At 45.7% G+C, this 22,362-nt stretch overlaps 1 protein-coding gene across 3 annotated transcripts in view; it reads right to left on the bottom strand.

Moving 5' to 3' along the window:
* The window catches only part of Adra1a (adrenoceptor alpha 1A), a 111,040-nt gene that overhangs the window by 3,370 nt on the left and 85,308 nt on the right, over positions 1 to 22,362 (bottom strand). The window contains exons 3-4 of one of the 3 annotated variants that reach the window (XM_075949165.1): positions 19,960 to 20,345; positions 12,073 to 15,816 (exon numbers count right to left, since the gene is read on the bottom strand). In XM_075949165.1, the coding sequence (XP_075805280.1) occupies positions 15,808 to 15,816; positions 19,960 to 20,345 (395 nt within the window). In that variant the 3' untranslated portion in view covers positions 12,073 to 15,807. Of the gene's footprint in view, positions 1 to 12,072; positions 20,346 to 22,362 lie in introns of those variants that run through there. The other 2 variants (XM_075949164.1, XM_075949163.1) reach the window with 2 other exon arrangements.

Here is a 22,362-nt window from a genome sequence, read left to right as displayed (position 1 = left end):
GGGAAAATTTAAGAAGGAAAGAAAGAAAGGATAAAGGGGAAAAAAAGAGAGAAAAATCTGTGAAAAGCATTGACCTAATTTTTCCCAGTGACTACTCAGAACAGCTTTTTATAGTGGTCTGACCTCTGTGACTTGCATCTGGCTAAAAGGATGACAGAGTCATCTGGCCAACGCATTGGCAATGGCCACTTGAGGACCCCAGCAGCAGGGGTCCCAGCAGCTTCCTCTGAGCCTAGAAGACTCACACTTCTCATCTGAGAAAGGAATTTGCTTGCCACGGCTAGTATTATCTGCAGTCATAAGTACATACACGGCTTTCAGGGGGCGGTGCCATACATAAATTGACTCCAAAGGCAATCTCAGAAGAGTTCCAGAAATATTTTGGGCCGCGTCAACACTGTTGAAACAAGTTTATGGCCCTTCAAAATGCTAGAAACTCTAAAATAAGCTCTCCGAGTCGTTCTGTAAGACTCCCGATATTAAACTGCTGTTTTCCAAAGGGCAGGAGACTGGACTTGGCGTTGACTCGGTGGTGTATTTGTTAAGTCAGAAGCACAAGATCTAAGATAGCCAAGGATCTCCATTTACTCAGTTGCTGGCCTATAAAATGCACCAAGGGCCACCAAGCAGAAGCTCCGGCTCACTCTACTTTTATTAGGCGAGTAAAAAGAGCTGGGTATTTGAATGTGCGTAGACCATTTCTGGAAGACGTCTAGCATGCGAGCATCATGGCCCACATCTTTTCCCCATTACAGTTTCCTTCAATGTATGTTGAGATGACGTCTGGTATATGGGAAATGCCCAGTAGAAATGTGTTGTATGAATCAATTAATAAGTAGTGATGGTCGCCTCCCGGGAGCAGGCCTGAAGGCTGCTAGATTGGGGCCTTCTCAATTTAAACCTCATCTAGCATTTATAGGGAGAGAGTGAGAAAGATGCCTCTTTGCTCCATGTACCTCTATACCTTAGTGCACAGACAAGAAGGCGCTTACGGCCCTGACTTTCCTGAAACCCTTGGCCCTTCAGTTTCCCATCCCCTGTATGAAGGAGGAATGAGCAGTCTGGATGGCTGTCTTTGAACCACATAGTCCTGGTGTAGGAATGCCACCCTTCCTTGTCCATGTTCCCTTTCCATGGCTCTGTGGTCAGGGGCTTGTTTGTGTAGTAGGTGTGGCTTAAACTTTGCAGTGTTTCTGCCTCTGTCTTGCTTGTGGCGATGGGTGGATGAGGATTGAGGACATTGGGGTTTTCTCTTGTCTTAGTCTGGGTTGATTTATATATATAAAAAACTGATGTCTTCCACTTAGCAGGAATTTGTGGAGGCCAAGGTACCCAGAAGCACAGTGTCTGAGGCCCATTCTCTGGTTTGTAGATGGTCTTCTGGGTATAATTTCACGAGGCAGAAGGGGTGAGGCAGTTTTCTGAGGTCATTATTTGGGGTGTAGCCCATTTTGCTGTTATTTACTATAGTTATTAAGGCAGACCAGTTGTGTTAGTTATTTTACATGTTGTCTTCACAAAGTACCTGATATATGTAGCTTATGGGAGGGAAGGTTTATTCTGTCTCCCAGCTCAAGAGCACTGTCCCTCAGGATGGGGAAGAGGTGGCAAAGGCAGGAGGCAGCTGGCCACATTGCATCCACAGCCAGGAAGCAGAGAGAGATGAATCCTAGCCCATGGAATGGTACTGCCCGCATTCAGGGTAGAGTTTCCTGTCTCAACCCACCCAATATGGATATAGACATGCCTAGAAGTTTGCGTTTATGGTGATTCTAGATTGTATCAAGCTGACAATCAAGATAATCTTGTACAAGTTAATAAACTTCACCGGGACATTTCCACACACACACACACCATGCTGTGAGCACATTGGGATATTCCCACATGCACACACACACACACATGCACACACACACCATGCTCTGAGCACACTGGGACATTTACACACACACACACACACATATACACACACCATGCTCTGAGCACACTGGGACATTTACACACACACACACACACACACACACACCATGCTCTGAGCACACCAGTACATACATACACACACACACACATACACACACACACACACCATGCTCTGAGCACACTGGGACATTTACACACACACACACACACCATGCTCTGAGCACACCAGTACATGCATACACACACACACATACACACACACACACACACACACACCATGCTCTGAGCACACCAGTACATACATACACACACACACATACACACACACACACACACACCATGCTCTGAGCACACTGGGACATTTACACACACACACACACACACACACACACACACACACACACACACACACCATGCTCTGAGCACACCAGTACACACACCAGTACACACACACACACACACACACACACACACATACACACACACACACCATGCTCTGAGCACACTGGGACATTTACACACACACACACACACACACACATACACACACACCATGCTCTGAGCACACTGGGACATTTACACACACACACACACACACCATGCTCTGAGCACACCAGTACATACATACACACACACACACACATACACACACACACACACACACACACACACACACACACACACACCATGCTCTGAGCACACCGGGACATTCCCACACGCACACACGCCATGCCGTGAGTGAGCTGGCCCACTCTTCTATGCCCTCTAACCGTCTTTTCTCTTTGTTCTTCCCCAGTTACCTTCTCTTTCCCTAATACCCAGGGTTTGGGGAGGTCACAAGCCTATGAAGGAAGGGTCTTCCCTTTACTTAATTTTTCATCCCAAACATGTTAACAATGGAAATTAGATTCCCATGTGGAGATTTTGGAAAGATTTGAACAATCAGCCTACAGCGTTCTTCAACCCTGGCCATTTCAGATTCAAAAAAGGGGTAGAAAGCCTGAAGAAGTCAGAACGATTCAGTAATGGCACCCAGCATGTGGGGCCTCTCCTGGGGATTATTAAATCTGAGTGTCACGTCCATCTGACTCAGATCCTTCTGTGTTTGATTCTTGCAGGAGGGAGTGGCACAGAGGTGGTGTGTGAGCGTGTTCAGACCCCAGAGCTCCCCTCGACCCCAACATGATTAGCATCCCGTGGACATAAATTCCGTTCATGCACATAAACTAGGGGTGTATGCATCGGAACAGAGCAGCAGCGAGGAGTGAGAACGGAGATGTTTTTCCCATTTACATAACACTAATTCTTTTTCTGCAAATTCTGCTAGAAGCAATTAACATTTATAAACAGGACTGATGATAACTGGTCAGCAGAATGACTTAGTGTTCAGTCTCTGTCTGGGGAAACTGGTTCATAGAGTCATTAAATACCTCGGCTAACATCAGAATGGGAAGGGGCAGAATTATCATCACTCAACCCTTTGGGTCTGAAATAGAGATGGACAAAGTTCAGCATAGGTGGAAGTAAGGAGCCTGGACTATCTGATGACTGAAACATATACCCCAGAAAAAGCACTACTTAGGAGCTGAGTGCACAAAGAAGACTTGCTATTGCCTAAAATTTTTGTTGGTGTTTATTGTATGTGGTATGGAGCTTCATAAAGAATTCTTTGAAGTACACTATGTACTTTGACCACATTTAACCCATATCCTTCCCCTTTCCTTCTTTCTCTTTCTCCCTGTCCTGACAGTTTCTTCTCCCACAGCCCCCAGCCTCTCCGCTGCTTTCATGTCATACACATGACAATATAAATGGGGTTATATACCTCTGTAAAATCTAGGATCTACAAATGAGAGAAAACAGGTGATATTTGTTTTCCTGAATCTGGCTTATTTTGCCCATATGATGATCTCAAACTAAACCTATTCCCTGGCAAACAACGTATTTCCGTTCTTTATGGTTGAATAAAACCTTACTATGTATGTGTGCACATAAGTATATCTATGGTATTTCCTATGTTCATTCACTGTGGATGGACACCGCTGCTGACCCGTTCCTTGGCTGTTAGGAATAGCGCTGCAGTGAGCAAGTGTGCCCAGGTATCTCTGTGAAAGGATGAGTATGCATGCTTCAGGTACGTACCCAGAGGTGGCATAGCAGAGCCAAATGGTAGTCTGTCTAGCCTTGTGAAGAGCCTCTATATTGACCATCATGGCTTGGCTCGCTTACACTGCCATTAGCGGTATGTAAGGATCCCCCCTTTTCCCCCATCTGTGCCAGCATTGCCTTTATAGTTCTCTTGACTAAGGACGGAACCTCAGTGTAGCTGTGAGTTTCCATAATTGCTTAGGCTGTTGAGAAACTTTCGCATACGTCTGGTTTTTTTTAAAAGATTTATTTATTTTATGTGTATGGGTATTTTGCCTGCGTGTATGTCTCTTCACCTTATGTGTATAGTCCCCACAGAAGCCAAAGGAGGGAGTTGGATTCCTTGGAACTGGAGTTACAGACAGTTGTGAGCTGCCAGGTAGGTGCTGGAAATGCTCAGGTCCATTACTGAATCAGACAGGGCTCTTTTTTTTTAAGGTTTATTTATTTATTATGTACACAGTGTTCTGCCTGTATACCAGAAGAGGGCACCAAATATCATTATAGATGGGTGTGAGCCACGATGTGGTTGCTGGGAATTGAACTCAGGACCTCTGAAAGAGTAGCCAGTGCTCTTAATTTTTGAGCCATCTCTCCAGTCCCTTAGACAGGTCTCTTAACTGCTGAGCCATCTCTCCAGCACCCACTGCAACAAGCTTCTTGACTTTGTAGTTCATCTTTTGAGGTCTGTTTATTGGCTTGTCTATTAATTAGCGTCTTTGATTTTCTTGGTATTGAGCCTTTTGAGTTCTTTATATACTAGATATTAATGTTGTGCTGAATAATGTACTGCTAACAAAGATTTTCTCCCATTCCATAGTCTGTCTCTTTGCTTAATATTTGTTCCCCTGCTGGAAAATTTTTCGTTTCATGCAATCCCATTTGTCCGTCATTGGCATTAATTCTTGAGTTACTGGAGTCCTTTACAGACAATTCTTCCCTACATCTATGTGTTGAATGTTTTCTTCTAACAGTTTGAGAGGTCCAGGTCTTAGTTAAGGTCTTTGATACATTTGGAATCTGTTTTTTGCAGGGTATGAATTAGGGATCTTGTTTGTTTCTCTACACGTGGACAGTCATTGCCCACTAGCTACCATTTGAAGAGGCTGCCTTTTGCTGAATGTATATTTTGGCATTCTTGTAAAAAGTCAGGCGACTGTTACTTGCATGGGTTTAGTGCTGGGTCCTCTGCTTGGCTGATTTGTGTGTCTGCTTTTGTCCAACACCTCGCTGCATCTGGAAGGACGGTTCTGAAAGTAGAATCTGAAAGTGGATATGGTTTTGTTTTCTTCTTAGAATTGCATTGTTTCTACAGGGTCTTTTGTGTTTTTATATGAATTTTAGGATTTGTTATATCCCAAATATATATGTACCACATATATAACATATTCATATATATGTATTTGCATATGTCATTAGCATTTTGATGGGGGTTACATTGAATCAGCACATTGATTTTGGCAATGTAGACATTTTCACTATATTAATTCTGACTATCCCTCAGTGTGGGAAGTCTTTTTACACGTCTTCTTCAATTTCTTTAGTATTTTAAATTTTCTATTATAGAGGTCTTTCACTGCCTTAGTAAGACTTTTCGCTAGATATTTTATTATCTGGATATTATTTTGAGTAGAATTATTTACAGTTAGTATATAGGAAAGTTGGTGGTTTCTGTATGCTGATTTTATATCCTGGTATTTTATAACAGTGGCAATCATGCCTAGGAGTTTTCTAGAGGGATCTTTAGGTCTCTTACATGTAGGAACCTATCATCTGTATATAGCAGTATTTGACTTCCTTATTTCTTATTTGTGGTCCTTTTATTCCTTCTTCTTGTCTTATTTCTCTGACCAAGACTTCAAATACTGTACAGAATGAGAGGAGAGAAGATGGACACCTGCTCTTGCTCTGACTTTACTAGAACTACTTTGTGTTTTCCCACTTAGTATCCTCTTGGTTATAGGTTTGGCATATAAAGCCGTTATTTTACTGAGGTATTCCCCATCCATCCATCCATCCGTCCGTCCATCCGTCTGTCCGTCCGTCCGTCCATCCATCCATCCCTTTGTTTCAGTTCTAGTTCTGTGGGGCGTTTATCATGAAAGGATGTTAGACTTCACTGAAGGCCTTTCTGTATCTGTTGAGATGATCATGTGATTTCTGCCCTTACATCTATTCATCTGATGTATTACATGTATTGATCTGTTGCAGGTTGAACCCCTACCTGCACCCCTGGACTAAAGCTCACTTGGTCATAGTGAAAAATCTCTGGGAGGGAATGGGGCTCAAGTGTAACCCTGGGGGTTCCGAGGTTCTTCCACTGTGGTCAGAAACCGGTCTCCACTGGAGAGTTCTCCTTGCCCACACCCTTTTCTGACCACTGGCTGCTCTGCTCTTTGCCTTGGCTTTGGGCCACTCAATACATTCTGCCCAGAACACATTTAACATCTCCATGTCGGATGTCTATGACTTCCTTCTCTGGCTTCTTTCCTCTGAGCCTGATGGCCTGGTCATCTGGCCTGTGTCCTGAACGCTGCCGTCCTCCACATTGCAAGTCCATTCTCCCATAAGTCACCCAACAGCAGCTTTCCTCTTCTCAGCCACCCGCTCCCTTTGTCCCCTGCCGTGTCCCCAACATGTCACAACTGAACAATGAGGGCGTTATGCATTTAGAGAAAGAGGTTTAAAATATTTTATTAGGGAGCACTCATCAATATAGAACAAAGCTTAAATACATGGCATCAATATGCATAAGGGACATATAAATTTTCATCACCGGGACGGTCACATTATGAAACAAATTAAATAAATTTACTCTTAACAGTGGGCACAATCATAAAGTCCATATTTTAATAATTTATTCATTTGCTTAATATTATGTACATTTATTTTCTTGAGAAACAAAAAGAACATAAAACCAACATGATTATTTACCATGTCACATCATAAACAAATGGCCCTGTAAAAATGGTGTGTAAAAAAAAAATCATAAACACTGAAGTAGCACATTCCAAGGGTATGGAGTGCATTTAAATGAATTTAAATGCTTCAAAGCCTTTGTAGATTTCTGGGTGTTGCCTAAATGCATCAATACACAACAGTGCACACAATTCAAGTACAGCAATGCACACACACAAATATATTATTTTCACATGGTAGAGAGTTCTCCCTTATAGAGCACAGAGCGCATACCAGGCTCCCAACGGAAGAAAATGTGATCGTCAAGTCCACTGACCAAAGACAAACCTTGGAGGTGGTGGGCACTGGGCACTTAGGAACTCTACCTCCTGGGACTCTTATGTGTCACAATCGTCAAGGTTATAGGAGAGTCAGGGCAGCTAAAACCAGCCAGGCAGCCCACATCTGCGTCTCCAGCAGCCTAGCAATGTTGTGTTTGTGTTTTTTTCAGCAGCTCTGAGGAAGAAACAGGCAGAAAAAGCTGCAGCAGGCCAGCCAATGTCAGGGTTCGTGTCTGAATAGCAGCAGCCTTATTTACTAAGATAAACTTTTCCCGTGCCCTAGCAAGTCAAGTCAGTAAGCGCTGGCAGATGGCAAAAGTGTAGTTCAGGTCCTTCGCTTTTTCTGCTCTTTCCTCCACCTCCCGGGCTGTGTTTGGTTTATAATCATCACCAAACACCATTGGCTGAACACGCGTCCTGGCAGAATCAGCTGCTGCCTCTTTGGCATGGGAGGCAGCCATTGTGGTATCGTAGCGACGCAGTTCACCGAGTACTTGTCGCAGGACAAAGCTCCTTCTTGCCAAGTGTGTTGTGCAACGTGTCCTTCCTGCGGCAGCTTCTCTGCTTTTAATAGCACTGAATCACCTTCCCTACGATTCCCTTGCTGAGTCTTCCCAAGCCTTCAGTTACTTTTTTAGATTAAACACCTCATATTTGAGAAAATGTCTGATGAAAAAGGAATTATATATATATTTAGGCATCTCATTGTAATGTAGAGAGCATTGAGAACAAATGTGGGCTATTGAATAACTGATGCTTTTGAATTTTTCAGCCAGGCCAAACCTGGTGGCCCTACTGGGAAAGAGCCCCTACACTCTCTGTGTCCGGGTTTGTCCGGTGAGTTTTCTGTTGTCTTAAAGAAAGGAGTGAAGAGGAAAACAGGTGTGGTTCATCTGTAGGACCAGGGGGATGAGGTTTGCTGAGCGGAGGGACCGGCATGGTTAAAGAAGCTGTTCCTCCTTGAGCCTGAAGGAGGGGCAACCCTAGCCCATACTTGGGCTGTGCCAGCCCCAGGGCCTTTGCATGCGCATGTTCCTTCCTTTCTGGAAACCACTTCCCTCCTTTCCCACTGTCCTTTTCTCTCAGGACCCAGAAGGAAGTTAGTATTTTTGAGAAGCCTAATTTTGTGGTTAGTGGGCACTTTTTTTCCAAGTTCCTACCCTGGATCCTGGAGCGCTCTTACCACCCCCCCCCCCCCGTGGAGTGCAAACATATATTCCAAAGGTGAAGACCATGTCTCCGTCATTGCATTCTCTATCCCTTGGGTCCCAGGAGGATTGGTGATGGAGCCCACAACTGGATGCAGTGGCAGCTTCCTCAGGAAGAGGGGAGGATTTGTTTTGTATATTGACTTTCCCTCTGCCTCTGCGGATATATCAGAATTTGAGGAACACTACAGGAACGTCGTTGTGAGGGTTCAACTGGTTTTTGTGTGTAGTTCAGGGGATCAACCCTATAGCCGTATTCACTCTAAGCAAGTGATCTACCACTGAGCCACACCTCCAGCCGTGGGGTTTAATTTGTCAGGATCCAGTGGGGGAAATTGTCTCAGCTTGCGATATAGACATGACCGGCTTTTGTTCCCATGTTGACAGCAGTGACAGGTTAGATTTGTATCTCTGTCAGAGGAAGCTTAGACAAGGGACAAGTTTCCCCTGCCAGGCAGGACGCAATGTTTCCTAAAGTGATCCCAAAAGGACAAAGGATAATTTGGGGAGGACAGAAGTCACAGACAGGGATCTGGCTTACTCTAATAGGCATATGTTTCGATAAAAAGCAGGACCTTTGGGGAACCATATTATAATTTTTAAAAATGAGCTTTGCTTGTTTTGCATTTTTAGATTTGTTTTGTGTATACCATAGCACACGTATGCAGGGCAGAGGACAACTTTCAGGGGTTGGTTCTTTTCTACCGCCATGTGGATCCCAGGGACTGATCCCAAATCCTCAGGCTTGGTGGCAAGCGTGGAGCCATCCTGATGGCCCTCCTATTCAGAATACTAGGCATCGAGGCATAAGATTCTATCTTTTCATAGAGTAGCAATTTTACTCCAGTTCCCAAATATTCATTTTTTTTTAGAGTGCCAAACCTAGGCAGAGAGGGTTCCTAGAACTGAGACACATGTCCTCTGCCAGTGGGATACCCTGTCTGCCCTTCTGCCATCTGAAGGGTCATGCGTCAGCTTCCTCTCTCCCAGCACTCAGAGAAACCAGCCATTTGGGCCAAGGCCCTTCCCTTGGCTCTTGTCATAGCCTTCCAGCTGCTCCCTAAAATCCAGAACTGAAATAGTCATGGGCTGTGTTTATATGAAGCACAGTTGGGCCAAGAACCTAAGCTCGGAAACTGACTTTCCCCCACCCTGCTTAGAGCAGATTTGAGATTTTGACTGTTGGCAGGGAGATGGTGGCCAACCTCTGCCAGAGACAGCCTCTGAATGTACTTATGTTCCCATCCAGTCATGCCCAGCTGAGCTTGGGGTGGGGACCTTCCCATCGAGTCACCTGTCCAGAGGTCCCCAGAGGTCCTTTCAAGGGCCCATGGTAATATCTGAGGACAATAGGTTGTGACCTACAGCTCACATGACAGGCACTCGACTCCACTCAAACTCAAACGGCCCCTGTTAGTGATTGGGAATGGCTGTTCTTCTCGTAAACACTTACTTCTGACAGTCGCCAGGCGTTGCTGAGCCCTGCTCCCTTAGACAAATTTAAACCGGTCTTTTGTGTCGAATCCGGCAGTCAGAATGACTCTCCTTTCTCATGGCATCCGCTTTATAAATACACATGCACCTTGCATGTAGTGACCTTTACAGGACAGCTGAGATAATATGAGTCACTTCCCAGCACCACGCCGGTAGCTGGAAAAGTATAAAGCACCATTTTTTGCCTGGACAGTCCTGAGCCCCATGGAAATCCTCGAAATAGTTCAGGGAGCCTGACTTAAAAAAACAGTACAGTGAAATTTCCAGGTAAAGGTTTCTCTAATCCAAAGGAAACAGCACAATGCAGGGGGTGCAGCTAACTGAGAGCCCGCAGCAGAGTTTGGCAAGGGCAATGCCCAGCATGGCACGGCTCGTTTCTGATTTCCTTTATAATCATACAGAAATGACCTGTGGGTGCTGGCAAATTCTGCAGGTGAGCCTGAGGCAGGGTAAAGGGTAAAGGAAAAGCTTACTCTCTCAATTGTTGTTTGTAGAGTGTTCGGGTTTACGGAGGCCTCGAGGGTCTTTTCTAATACTCACCCCATGGAGAGAGGCGCTGGGAGGGGGGATGAGTTAGGGAGGATGCTGGCAGGTGGTGGAGGCCACTGTGACAGACCGCTTATGTCATTTTATGAGGTGTCTTCCTGAACGCACATCTCACTGCTCCCCATTTCACAGATGAAGACATGGGGCCAGAGGGGTCAAGGGGCTCGCTCAGAGCCACTGTAAGACAGGGGCCTGCACTGAAGCCCAGGACTGTGACGGCCCTGCCTATGGCTCTTTCCAATATCAACATCCCTCCAGCTTCCCTCTTGTGCTGTGGTCTGGGTGGATCCGAGTAGGTCAAGGCTCAGCAAGTTGAGTCTGGTTTAAGTTCCCACAAGAGCACTTGCTTCAGAAGCAACGGGAGGGGTCAAATCTCAGGTTTCTATTCCCAAAGTCCCTGCAGACCTTTCCCTCCCTCTGCTTTGATGCCCAAATCCTTGTGTCCGCTCTCTATGAAAATCTCCCACCTACAATACGGCTCTACAATCTTGTTCATGCCCATTTCAAACTGCGTTAAAGGGCTTACCAGTGAGCAGGGGTTCTAGAAACAGATGTGAGCAGAAATGTTTAAAGTTTGTGGGTTTGTGTTGTGTGTGTGTGTGGTGTCTAGACAAGAGGACACTCTCAGGAATTGTCCCTAGGAGCTTACCACCTTGTCTTTTAGGTACAGTCTCTCACTTTGACCTGAAACTCACTGATTTGACCAGGCCGGCCAGCGAGCTCCAGGGGTACACCTGTGTGCTTCTCAGTGCTGTGATCTCAAGGGTGCACTGTTGTCTTTCTTCTTCCTTCCTTCCTTCCTTCCTTCCTTCCTTCCTTCCTTCCTTCCTTCCTTCCTCCCTCACTCTCTCCCTCCCTCCCTCCCTTCCTCCTTCCTTTCTTCTTTCTTTCATGGGTTCTGGGAATTGAACTCATTCTTAGGATTTGCAAGGCAAACACTTGATCAGCTATCTCCATAGACCTAAAATTCTACCTTTTGTGACTATTTATGACCTTGTTTCTGCACCACTCGTTAGAGTCAAGGAAGGAGTAAAAGAATCTTAGAGTTTGCCATGTGGATTAAATTGCTATGGAAATGACTGGAAGGATGTTTTTTGTTTGTAACTTACTAGAGTCATCGAATAAAGACTTGTTTATCTTCACTTCCGATGAAGAGAGCATGCAATTTGATTGGGGCTTTCAACACTGAGCGGGATGACTGTAGCAGGTGGCCTGCTCCCACTTGAAGTTAGGGAGGAGGGTGGTGATGCTCAGCACAGGAAGGCAGGAGCCAGGCTGGCCGCCAGAAATGGAGGTGAGAACAAGCAAGGGATGCTGCCTTTTAATTCAACTTAGTCTCCAATAAGAGTTTTACTCTTTAAAATAAAACAGAAGCAAACTCTTAATAAGTCTAGGGGTACCGGCATGTTTTCTCTCAAAAGCACCTGCCGCTGCCCTGTCTCTTAGCCTCCGCATTTGTCACCTTGGGTTTGAGCGCCTCTTTTGGAGACGAAAGCTGCTCACTGACCTGCTGTCTGTCAGTGTCCTCTGTGCCTCTGCTTTTTACAACTGCAGTCACTTCCGGTATGACACAGGGACCAGGAAGGACACTACATGCTCAGATTTTGATCAGTGAGGAGACAAAGTCAATATCAGCTGAAGAAGACACAGCCAACTAACACCTTGATTTGGGATTTCTAGCATCTAGGACCGTAACGACCCTGGCGGATGTTGTTGAAGCCGTACAAGACTGCGTTATTGAGCAAAAATGTGCCCGAGCAATGAACACGAGGATACAAATGCTGAAGCTATCAGCAAGAACGGGAACACTCATGTGGAAGAAGAGTCTTCAGGGAAGACATTTCTCTATTTCAAGGGCAGGGTAGGCAAGAAGGGGAATCCCAATTTTCAGGAACATGCAGCATAACGTGTAGGAGAGGAACAAGGAACAGAGCTTTGGAGGAAGCAGCATCCCATGGATAGCTGAGGTGTGCTTCCTGATGGATTAGCCATTGCTCAACGGGAAGGGGGGACTGAGTTTACTCGATGGGTTCATCAAGGCCTTGAAAGAGCCTGGTGACCTCCTACTACAGAAAGTCCACAAGAAAGAACAAAAGCAAGAGCCAAAAGGTGATGGTGGAGAATAAGGTTGAATTTGAGAGCATGGGAAAAGTGTCTAGATTGTGAGAGGTTGGTTAGAGGTACTCCGGAAACCATTCTAACCAAAGCATCCCTGAAATGTGGCCTCACAGTGTGCCCGTGCCCTTTGTGAGGGATGGATCACCCAAGAATAGAAAGGCAGAAATCCAAGGTGAGGCTCAAAGTCCTGAGAGGACCAGTGCCCTGAGGATGCTCTTGCCTTGCGGGCCTCATTTTCTGGTCCAGGCGTGTGGAACTTAACCTTTTATTCACAGCATGGTGCATGTTTCCCACAGACAAGGGCCTAATGAAACACCGTCATTGTCTGCAAAACTGGCAGGAATGGAGGGTTGATTTATGGGGTTAAGATGGAATCAGCATAAGGTAGAAAGGACAAAGGGTGTAGACACAGCACGAGGTGGGAGAAAGGGTGTGGAAGGGAGGCTGCCATTCAGCACCTCCCAGGCCTTTCTTTCCAGGCTCAGCTTGGTTGTGGTGCCAATAAATAGTTACGGGTCTCTACAGATTATTTCTGCCTCCACTGTCCTACCCACGGCCCAGCCTTGGAGTCTCTTTTCTCAATACTCAGATGCTGCACTAAGTCACATGATCTGAGTCTTAGTTGTGTCTGGAAACCCCCTGCTCCTCACTGTCCCTTCAGGACCAGAGAGGAAAGGAAGGGGTCCTCCATTGCAGCATTAGCTCAGGGAAACACGGTTTTTTTGCACTTCTCAGGGAGTGCTAAGTAAATTTTCTGATATTGGAGCCATTTCGATTTCAATAGTGAAATAGTAAAATCATTAGTGATTTCAATTTAACAAAAAACAGAGAAAGAGGAAAGAAAGGGAGACATAGGAGGAGGGAGACACGAGAGAAAATTCTATTCCCATTTTTCTTCTGGAAGATGCTCTCTGTGTCCCGTCACTTTTCCTAATGAGTTTCAAGTAGGTTCCAAATGCCCTAACACAGGGGACTGTGGTCATAGGGCCTTTTCAAGAAGCCTCGAAGGTTTCTAGGGATCTCCACTTCGATGAGTTCTGAGGACCTGGGAGAAATTTCAGGGCAGTCTTGGTCAAGTGGCTGCTCTGAGATGGACAGATGTCATAGGGGGAGACTGCTTTCTAAGTCTGGAAGACCCCTGGACTCACTGTGGCTTCTGTTGACCTGCCTGCCCGATAGGGCACAATGTGGGGAGTGGTAAACCCTTCCCTCTGCTCCTAACACCTGCCTGAAATCCTGAGAATGTCAATGTGAACTTGCCTCTGTATGTAACAACTCACACAGTTTGGGAATGTTGACTTCATCCAGGGGTGACCCATCAGTGACCTATTTTTTATAAACATGCCAATCATCCGCAGCCACAGTTCAGTAGTATTGGCTCTATACTGCAAGCTAGTGGTGGTGTGGAGCATGGATGGATAACTGTGGCCCATGGGCTAAATTCAGTCCAAACCTTGCTGTCTTTTGAGCTACAAATGGGTCTACATTTTTAAAGGACTGTCCATAGCCTCCCAGTAAAGAGCCAAAACTGAGAACTTAAACCACCATGCCTGAAATGTTTACCTTCTAGCCATTTATAGAAAAAGCTTACCAACTCCTGGTATACATTAAACAGATGTTTATTTATTTATTTTTGGTTCCGCTAGGAGCACCTCCCGATTTGTAACAATGCCTCTTGGAAAAACACATACTTGACTTCTGAACACACCGTCAGAACCCTGCCAGCTCGCACACTGGGGACTGTCTGTGCCTTGCGTTGGCTTCATGTCAGGGTGGTGCTGTGGAGACTGGCCATTGGGGACTGCTGATCAGAGTATGCCCAATGACCCACAGGTTCCCTTTGGGACCTTTGTATTCCTGAGGACCTTAGGGGGACAGTCACAGCTGACTTTGCCTGACACGTCACCCTACCGAGCAGAGCAATCGCCTTCTGCCCCTAGCTATTTCCCTGGATCAGCAGCAGCCTGATCAGGTGCCTGTCTGTCAGCCAAGGGAACAAGAATGGGTGACCATGTACTACAAGTTCTTCCCAACCGTTGGCCAGGACAGGCAGGGAGAAGGTGTGGTCAGAGTTAGACCTCTGACCCTGAACTGAAGAAGGGAGCTATGGAAGTCAGAAAGTCAAAATACATGGCAGACCTGTGGACACGGAAGCCTCTTGGAGAAAAGTTGGATATGAGGGTGCTCAGAGAAGTCCTTAACTCCTGACTTCTATTTTTTCACATGCCAAATGTAGATAAAAGCTCCTTCCCTTTTCTTCTCCCACACTGGAATGACCTGAGAAAGGTTCGATAAGTATGTGGTAATACACATATCCATACATCCATGTGTGTGTGTCTGTGTAAATTCTAAATTCATGTTGGAATTTCTGTCTTAGCTGCTTCTCTACGACCTTCAGATACATTTATTTTATTCAGCCTGATTCATAAACCAGGTTATTCATCTTTTTTTTTCTCTAAACGCAATGTGAAGTTGTGCTAAGATTTTTTTCCCCCCACCTAATTAAGTCTGTGTTTTTCATGGCTCAACAATCCTCAAACCCAGCTTATAATGTGACTGCATTGAGTGTGCGACAGGGACCGCATGACAATAACTCCCAAGCAACACGAGAGAAAAGGTCATTATCTGCCCTTTGTGAACAAGCCACCAGTTTCAGGACAGTTTCTTTCCTGTCAGTTGCGGCAAAGCATGACTAACCCTTCCTGTTTTGAGTCACGGCTGTGGTCAGTCTCCTCCTTCAATGCTCCCTGCCACCCCTACAGCCTTTGGAGGTTCAGCAGTGTCAGTCTGAGACATGACATTCTCCTGCAGAGAGCAGGCAATGCTCTTTCTCAGCTCGCTCATGTGCCACAGGGCCCGGGAAATATGAATGAGAGCCCATCCATGGCACTGTTGCCCAGGGACTGGCTTCATATGCTGCTAAAATCCTAACTCGCTTCCCGGCCCAGCCCCCACAACAGTCATGTCCACTCATTCATCTTGCAGGGAACCTGGAGGGCCAGAGGCCACTGTTGTCACGGCTTTTGGAAGATGTGACCTCAGCTCAGCTCCTCAGCATAGTTTGGAGGCCCAGAGCAGGTGCTGTGTTCCAACTGGACTCTTTCAGAGCTGTGTACGGACAGGTGGTTTCACGGTTAAAAGCCCTGGTAGTGTAAAAAAGAGACCAGAGTGACCGATGAGCGCCTCTGATGCCTGCGCATCTGCTACCTCTGTCTCCTCTTGTTGCCCTGGTTTTCACTCGCCTCTCATCTGTTGCCTTCCACCTGTTCGCCGTTCTCTTTGCTGATGAGCCATCTCTTCCCCTAATTAAGACAGCAAGCATTCATCAGAGAGGCAGTGTCATATTTTGGCAAGAGGATGGGGACAGAGCTATCCCCAGAAGCAGTGAGGAATGTTTGTTAGCGGTGACTAAGGAGCAGTGACTAACACAGGGACAATTACCTGCTCAAGAAAATGCTTCCTAAAATAGTTTTGCTCCTGGGTTTTCACCCCCAACCTATTGTGCTAAAAGGTCTTCGTGGTGGCTCATACAGAAAAGGAAGCAAGCTAACATGCACAGCTGTTGACCAATGGCCTGTCTTCAAAAACTGCCAGTCGCTGGCTTACCCAGAGACCAGCGTTCTGAGTGGCATCCAGGAAAGTCACATGCCCAGCACAGGCTCTGTACTTCCTGGTGGGATGTCTCTGGCCTCTTCCCTTTTTGCTATCTTGTAAAATAAAGGTTGGAATTTAGGTGTGTGGGAACTGGTGTTGCAGCTGTTTGTATATATTTTCGAAAAGGCATACGTCCTAAGTGCCCATGTTGACTTCCACACACCACTCAGTACGTGTCCCAGCTATCATTGGGCCTTTCCATTCTTGGCTAATTCTTCCATGTTCCAGTATATGCTCATCTTTTCCTGGTCTAGTACAACCTATCCGCTTTGTAAGGTTTTAGCCATATCTGGGAGCACTATGTCCTGGAGATGGGAATGCTCTCTAATCATTGGAATTAGATACAAGGTTTGATGGTGTATTTGCTAAGATTAATTTGTAGAAAAAACCCCAAGGGAATAAATTCCATTAAAGTTGGGGTGTGGAATAGTCTCCCGAGAATCTCCAATTCAAACTCTCCTGTCCCAGTGTGCGAAGCAGAGGTACTATGTAGAAGGTGAACAGCTAGAGGGAAGCTCAGGCTTGAGCCACAGTTCCTTCTTGACCATGGGCAAGTCCTTAGCCCTTCTCAACCACCAGAGTTCATTTTAAAACTGGCAATGGAAGAGTTTCTAGAGGATCAGAGTCACTGAGCCCTGACATGTGATGGAGCTAAGAGAAGTGCCGTGAGAGAGGGCTTATAGCTCAGCTATCATTCTCTGTCTTGAATGGGCCAGTCGGAGTCAGTGCTGAGAGCTGGAAGCTTCAGTGCTTTGCAAAGGGTGTCACATGCAGAGTAATTCCGTGCAGAAGCAGTCTGGGATGAGACTATGACAAGGAAGAGCTTTTCTTGCAGTGATATAGCCTGGAGTTTTTCTTAATAGGGTCTCATGTAGTCTAGGCTTGCTCAAACTTACTATGTATCCAAGGTTAACCTTGGACTCTTGATTCTCCTCTTTGTACCTCCTGAATGCTGAGTTCACAATCATGAGCCACCACCCTTGGTTTTAGGTGCTGCTGGGCTGTGTATGTCAGGCAAGCACCCCACCAACTGAGCTGCATCTCTGATGCTCCGGAGGAACTTTTGGGTGAAGAAAGCCAAGGTCCCTCTTCATACACACAGTCTGAATCTCACACTAGTCTCAAAGTCGCCTACCATAACGCCCCCTTGATGTCGTGACAGAGAGACAATCCCAAAGCGATCGTTTTCTTAGAACACGCAAGAGAGGATATTTTAACTGGGGTTACTCTGGGTAAATTCTTAAAACTCCAAATAGAAGCAGTAAACACGTGAATATAAATATGACAATCATTCGTTTGGCTGTAACCATTTTAGATAGTTTTTGGCACACTTAAAGGTACAGCCTTGTTTTTTTTTTTTTTTGGTCGATGATTAAAAAGACATTCCACTTTTATGCTGTTTACCCCACTTTTGTCACCATGTTTTTTGGTGACATTATCAATTTCTTATAAAGTTGTTGTGTGTTTCTAGTCAGCACCCTGCTGTGGGAATGGAAAAGGCTGTTAGATACTTGCTTCCTTAAGAGGGAGGGATGCCAGCGGGGTGTGCGTGCAGTTGTTTACGGATAGCGCTACATGCATACTATTGGTTTTTATCTGAGGACCTAAACTGGAATTAATGGTAGCTTTTTAGTATGCCTAAGTTTTCCACTTTTAACATTTGTGTTTTTTCACCCAGAGATTTAAAGATCATCGGTGGCATGGGATGGTACTCTGCTGAAGAAAGGCTCTGCTCCTCCCCATGAGGATGTTCTATGGGGGGATGACAAGAACAAGGGTCAGTTTTAGAATGCAGATGTAGAAGGAAGTTAATTGGAACAAGGAAGCTTATATTGAGAAGATGAGCCAGGCTTGCATTCCGGAGTTCTTCCTGGATACTTTGACACTCACATCTGGTAGAGTTGTTAGGAGCTATGCAGAGAGCCCAAGAAAAGCCTAAAATCCCAGCCAATTTCTCAGTAGCAAAAGCCAATTTCAGAAAAACACAAGGCCAAGAAACTCTCTTGCTGGCCAACAAGAAGACACGGCCCAGGAAAGGGTAGACGAAGCAGGTCAGATTCAAAGCCCCAAGACAACCAATCACAAAACCCACAGCCACACGCATGTACTTCCTTCATTGCGATGTGGATAAAGATTTGCCTGTAGAAAGACTTATGGCAGAGTTCAGTTTGATGTAAGGAGGGAAAGGAAAGCTGCAAGGACCAGGAGTCTCCCTGCGGAGGTTTCATAGTAACTTCAACCTGCTCAGATGCTCTTAGGGGAAGAAGTTATGAAAAATGTTGGCAGTTGTGATTCTTATTAGGGTTGGTGCCACAAACATTAAACCTTATTTTACAATTCTTACGGAGGAATGACAGGCATGTTTTAATTTTTATGTGTGATTGCCATGGTCACCATTCCTAATAATGTGAATTATTAAGGATGCAAAACATATTGAAAAAAGTAGGAATCAATTTTGGGCAGTTATTTGGCAATCAATTGAAATGTTTGAGGGTGAGCATCAGTATGTTTGAAAGCTTAGGAGGGGTGTGCCTGGACCCTGAGACTCCCTCTATGGGCCATCAGTGAGCCCCATTCACTACACAGCAAGGAAGCAGGTGAGAGGAAATGGAAGCCAGTATTCTGCCATTCCTGAGTTTCCATTGTGGAGTCCTGGAAAGGGTGAGTGGTTTGTCCTATCAAAGAGGCGGCAGAACAACAGGGCATTGCTTGATGTTAGCATCCTCCACATTCCAGCTTCTTGGTCTTTAAAGAGGTAAAAGAAGAAAGCCTTCCTTCACCAGGTCTTGCAACTGTTGCCCCGGCCATACCCTCTGCTCTTGAGAAAAGCATGCTTTCCCTGGCTAGTCCTGCTCATACTCCTTGGATCCAAGGATGGAGAATGTGCCCTAGTTTCAACTGGGGATAAGGAACCCATCAAAAAGCAACCTCTGCGAAGACCCCTGTCCAGGTTGTTAGGAGACTCTGGTGGCGCTTCCAAACTCACTTTAAAGCATGCTGGCCACTACCTTATACTCCTTTCTCTCTAGGTCCCCTCTCCAGAAATGTCAAATGTGGTTGCCAGTGGATTCAGCCTGAAAATAAAATACCCGCCCTTCCATCAAGAAATAGCTCCAAACTTAGAGTGTGTGCTCAAAATATTCACAATGAAATCACCATCCTGTATTTATAGTCTTTTGGATTGTGGATGAAATTTTCTTTCCCATGGTATTTCTTGTTGAAAGGGTCAGTTGTGGAAAGCAGGATCAGAGAGTGTCTGAGGGTTTGAGCGGAAGGGAAACGGGCCTCCCATCATTCAGAACCAATTAGTTACCAAATACCCTGCCTTTTACCCTGTGCCCTCCTCCACTGTCCCAGGGAACTAGTGCCCTCCCTCTCCGCTTTCCCAGATGGGGACCTCCTTGAACGGTCCTGGATTGTCCTTCAAGAATTTACTGGCCTTCTGAGAGGGAATCGGAGGTACCTAGCATCACCCCTCTTCCTGTGACCTTTCCCGTTCTCTAGACTTCCTCCCCATTTTCACCGAGGGAGATGGTATGGATCTTAATGGTTGGAACTTGGTGATTTTCTTCGAGGCTGGGGGTTGAGGACCCCACACAGCAGCAGACCTGCAAAAAGCTTTTACTTCTCACCCTAGCTGTGGTACAGGCAGATTGGTCCTTCTGCATTGTAATCCTTGCCGATCCCTGGGACATGGAAGAGAAAAACTTCCATTCACAGACTCCGTCTGTCTTGGAGATCTTGTAGAAAGTCTCTCCCGAGCCCACGGGGATACGAACCATGTCTCTCTGCTGTCCTTCCACGGCCTGGCTGGGCGGGTGCAGGGTGTAGCCCAGGGCATGCTTTGAAGACTGCCGTCTTCGGAGACACTGGATTCTCAGCACATTCTGAAAGGCTTTCTTGAACTCCTGGCTGGAGCAGGGGTATATGATGGGGTTGATGCAGCTGTTTAGGTAGCCAAGCCAAAATACTATTTTGAAAACGGTTTCGGAGGGCTTGAAATCAGGGAAGAAGGAACCTGAAAGAGACAGGAAAGGATTACACAGATGATTGGCAGGTCAAGGGACCAATCAGTTAAAACCACAAACCAACACACATCTTTTTCTACTTTTAAAAAGTTTCAAAAGCTTCCCGATGCACGCAAGTGTCTCATATTTGCTGGTAACCCCTTTGTTATGATTTCAAAGATCATTTCAGACTGCTAGGGTTGTACCAGCTCCCTCTCTCAGTGATAGACAATCATGTGTTGGTTTCCTCAAGCCTTAGAGAGTGCAGCGTGCCATTTTTGGTAGAGTCTAGACACATGGTTTTGCCTGAGTTATAAAACAAGGTAGGAGTACATTCAAACCCACATCCACATTAAAATGTGATTACCCTCGCTGAGCCAGTGACTCAGGCCTTTCATCCCAGTACTTGGGAGGCAGAGGCAGGTGGATCTCTGTGAGTTCAAGACCAGCCTGGTCTATAGAGTGAGTTCCAGGACAGCCAGGACTGTCACACAGAGAGAAAAAACTGTGATTACCCGATTCTATCCTCTGTGAACAGAAGGATCAGCCCAGCACTCCTTATTTTTCTACCCCAGACATTTATTAGCTCCCTGAAAAGGCATTGTATGGTTTTCTGTACCCCCAAATGTTCCTCTTCATTCCTTTCTGAGGGGTTTGTAAGAACAGCTTCACAGTCCTTTCTGCCTTCCCCTGTTTCACTCCTGAGCTGCTCTTCTTTCTTCCCTTGCTACCAGTAACAGTTTGATGTCCACTTAGGCGAGTGGTTTTTGGGAAAGTCTTATGACACCCGTGGGCTTCCGTTTTTCCTTCTGAACAAAGCAGGAAGTTAAGAGGAAGTTTTTCTCCTGGCCTCACACCGCCTTTATCCTTTCTTCTGTTGATGACCTTTATTACTATTTTGATCTATCGTTTGAGATGTTGGCACACGAATATAACGTATTTTGATCAAATCCACCCTTACATCCTCCCCTCCAACTTCATCCACAACTTGCTTCTTTTCCCTCCCAACTTTATGTACTCCTAGAACTCAGTGAGCCTGTTCAGTGCCGCATGTGTGCTGGAGCGGGGCAGTCCAGCAGGGGATGCATTCCTGAAGAAACCCAATACTCTGCCTCCTCCAGCAACCACCAGCAGCTGGAAGGTCCTTACAAACCTCAGGTGAGGGTGAGATTTCATGGGCCACCTTCTCTATCCATGCAGAAAGACCATAGTCTTGATTTTCTTTCTTTTCCTTCTTCTCTGAGCTGCAGACCCATCAGAGTTTGGGACACACGGCATGCACGCTGGATGCTCTTAGAGGCTGCCCCAGCCAACAGCATATTGAGCTCAGAGACACAACTTACACACCATGGAAGTCAAAACATACAGAAGGTGCAGCAGATGATGGGAACATTTATCACCAAAGCACAAATCTTCTCAAGTTCAACCATGTCTCAGAGCAATCACAGACACACATGAAGTGTCAGGTGTTTACTTTGGAAAACCATACAGCTAAGGAAGTTTTATTCTTAAGGTTCCAAGTTTTCAGCGCTGTCTCATTATTAAAGCAAAGTTTAGAGTCATCAATTATCTGTCTCGAGTCAGGCAGTGCGCTTAACTTTTTGCATATAATTTAACTATTATTAGTAATACTGTGAGTGGTGTGACTTCTGGACTGGGGAGATGACTCAGTCAGTAAAATGTTTGCCTTGTAAGCATGAAGACCTGACTTTGGTGCCTAGAACTCATCTTAAAAAAATACAGATGGGAAGCATATACTTATCCCAGCCCTACAGAGGTGGAAACAGGTGGATCCTTGAAGCTTTCTGGTCAACCAGCCTAGCCTGTTTATTGAGTTCTATCCAAGGAGATAACTTGTTTTCCACTCCTCCACACACATGGATAGTGCCTAAGAAACAAGACCTGAAGTTGTTGCCTCCTGACATTCACATTCATGCACATACACATGCAAGCATGTGTACATCGATATGCATCCACACACATTTGTGTGTATAAACACATGCTCGCATACCAAATGACATACTTATT

Source organism: Microtus pennsylvanicus, chromosome 15, assembly GCF_037038515.1.
Source record: "Microtus pennsylvanicus isolate mMicPen1 chromosome 15, mMicPen1.hap1, whole genome shotgun sequence".
Classification (NCBI taxonomy): Eukaryota; Metazoa; Chordata; class Mammalia; order Rodentia; family Cricetidae; genus Microtus; species Microtus pennsylvanicus.
This window is presented reverse-complemented; position numbering and strand designations above follow the sequence as displayed.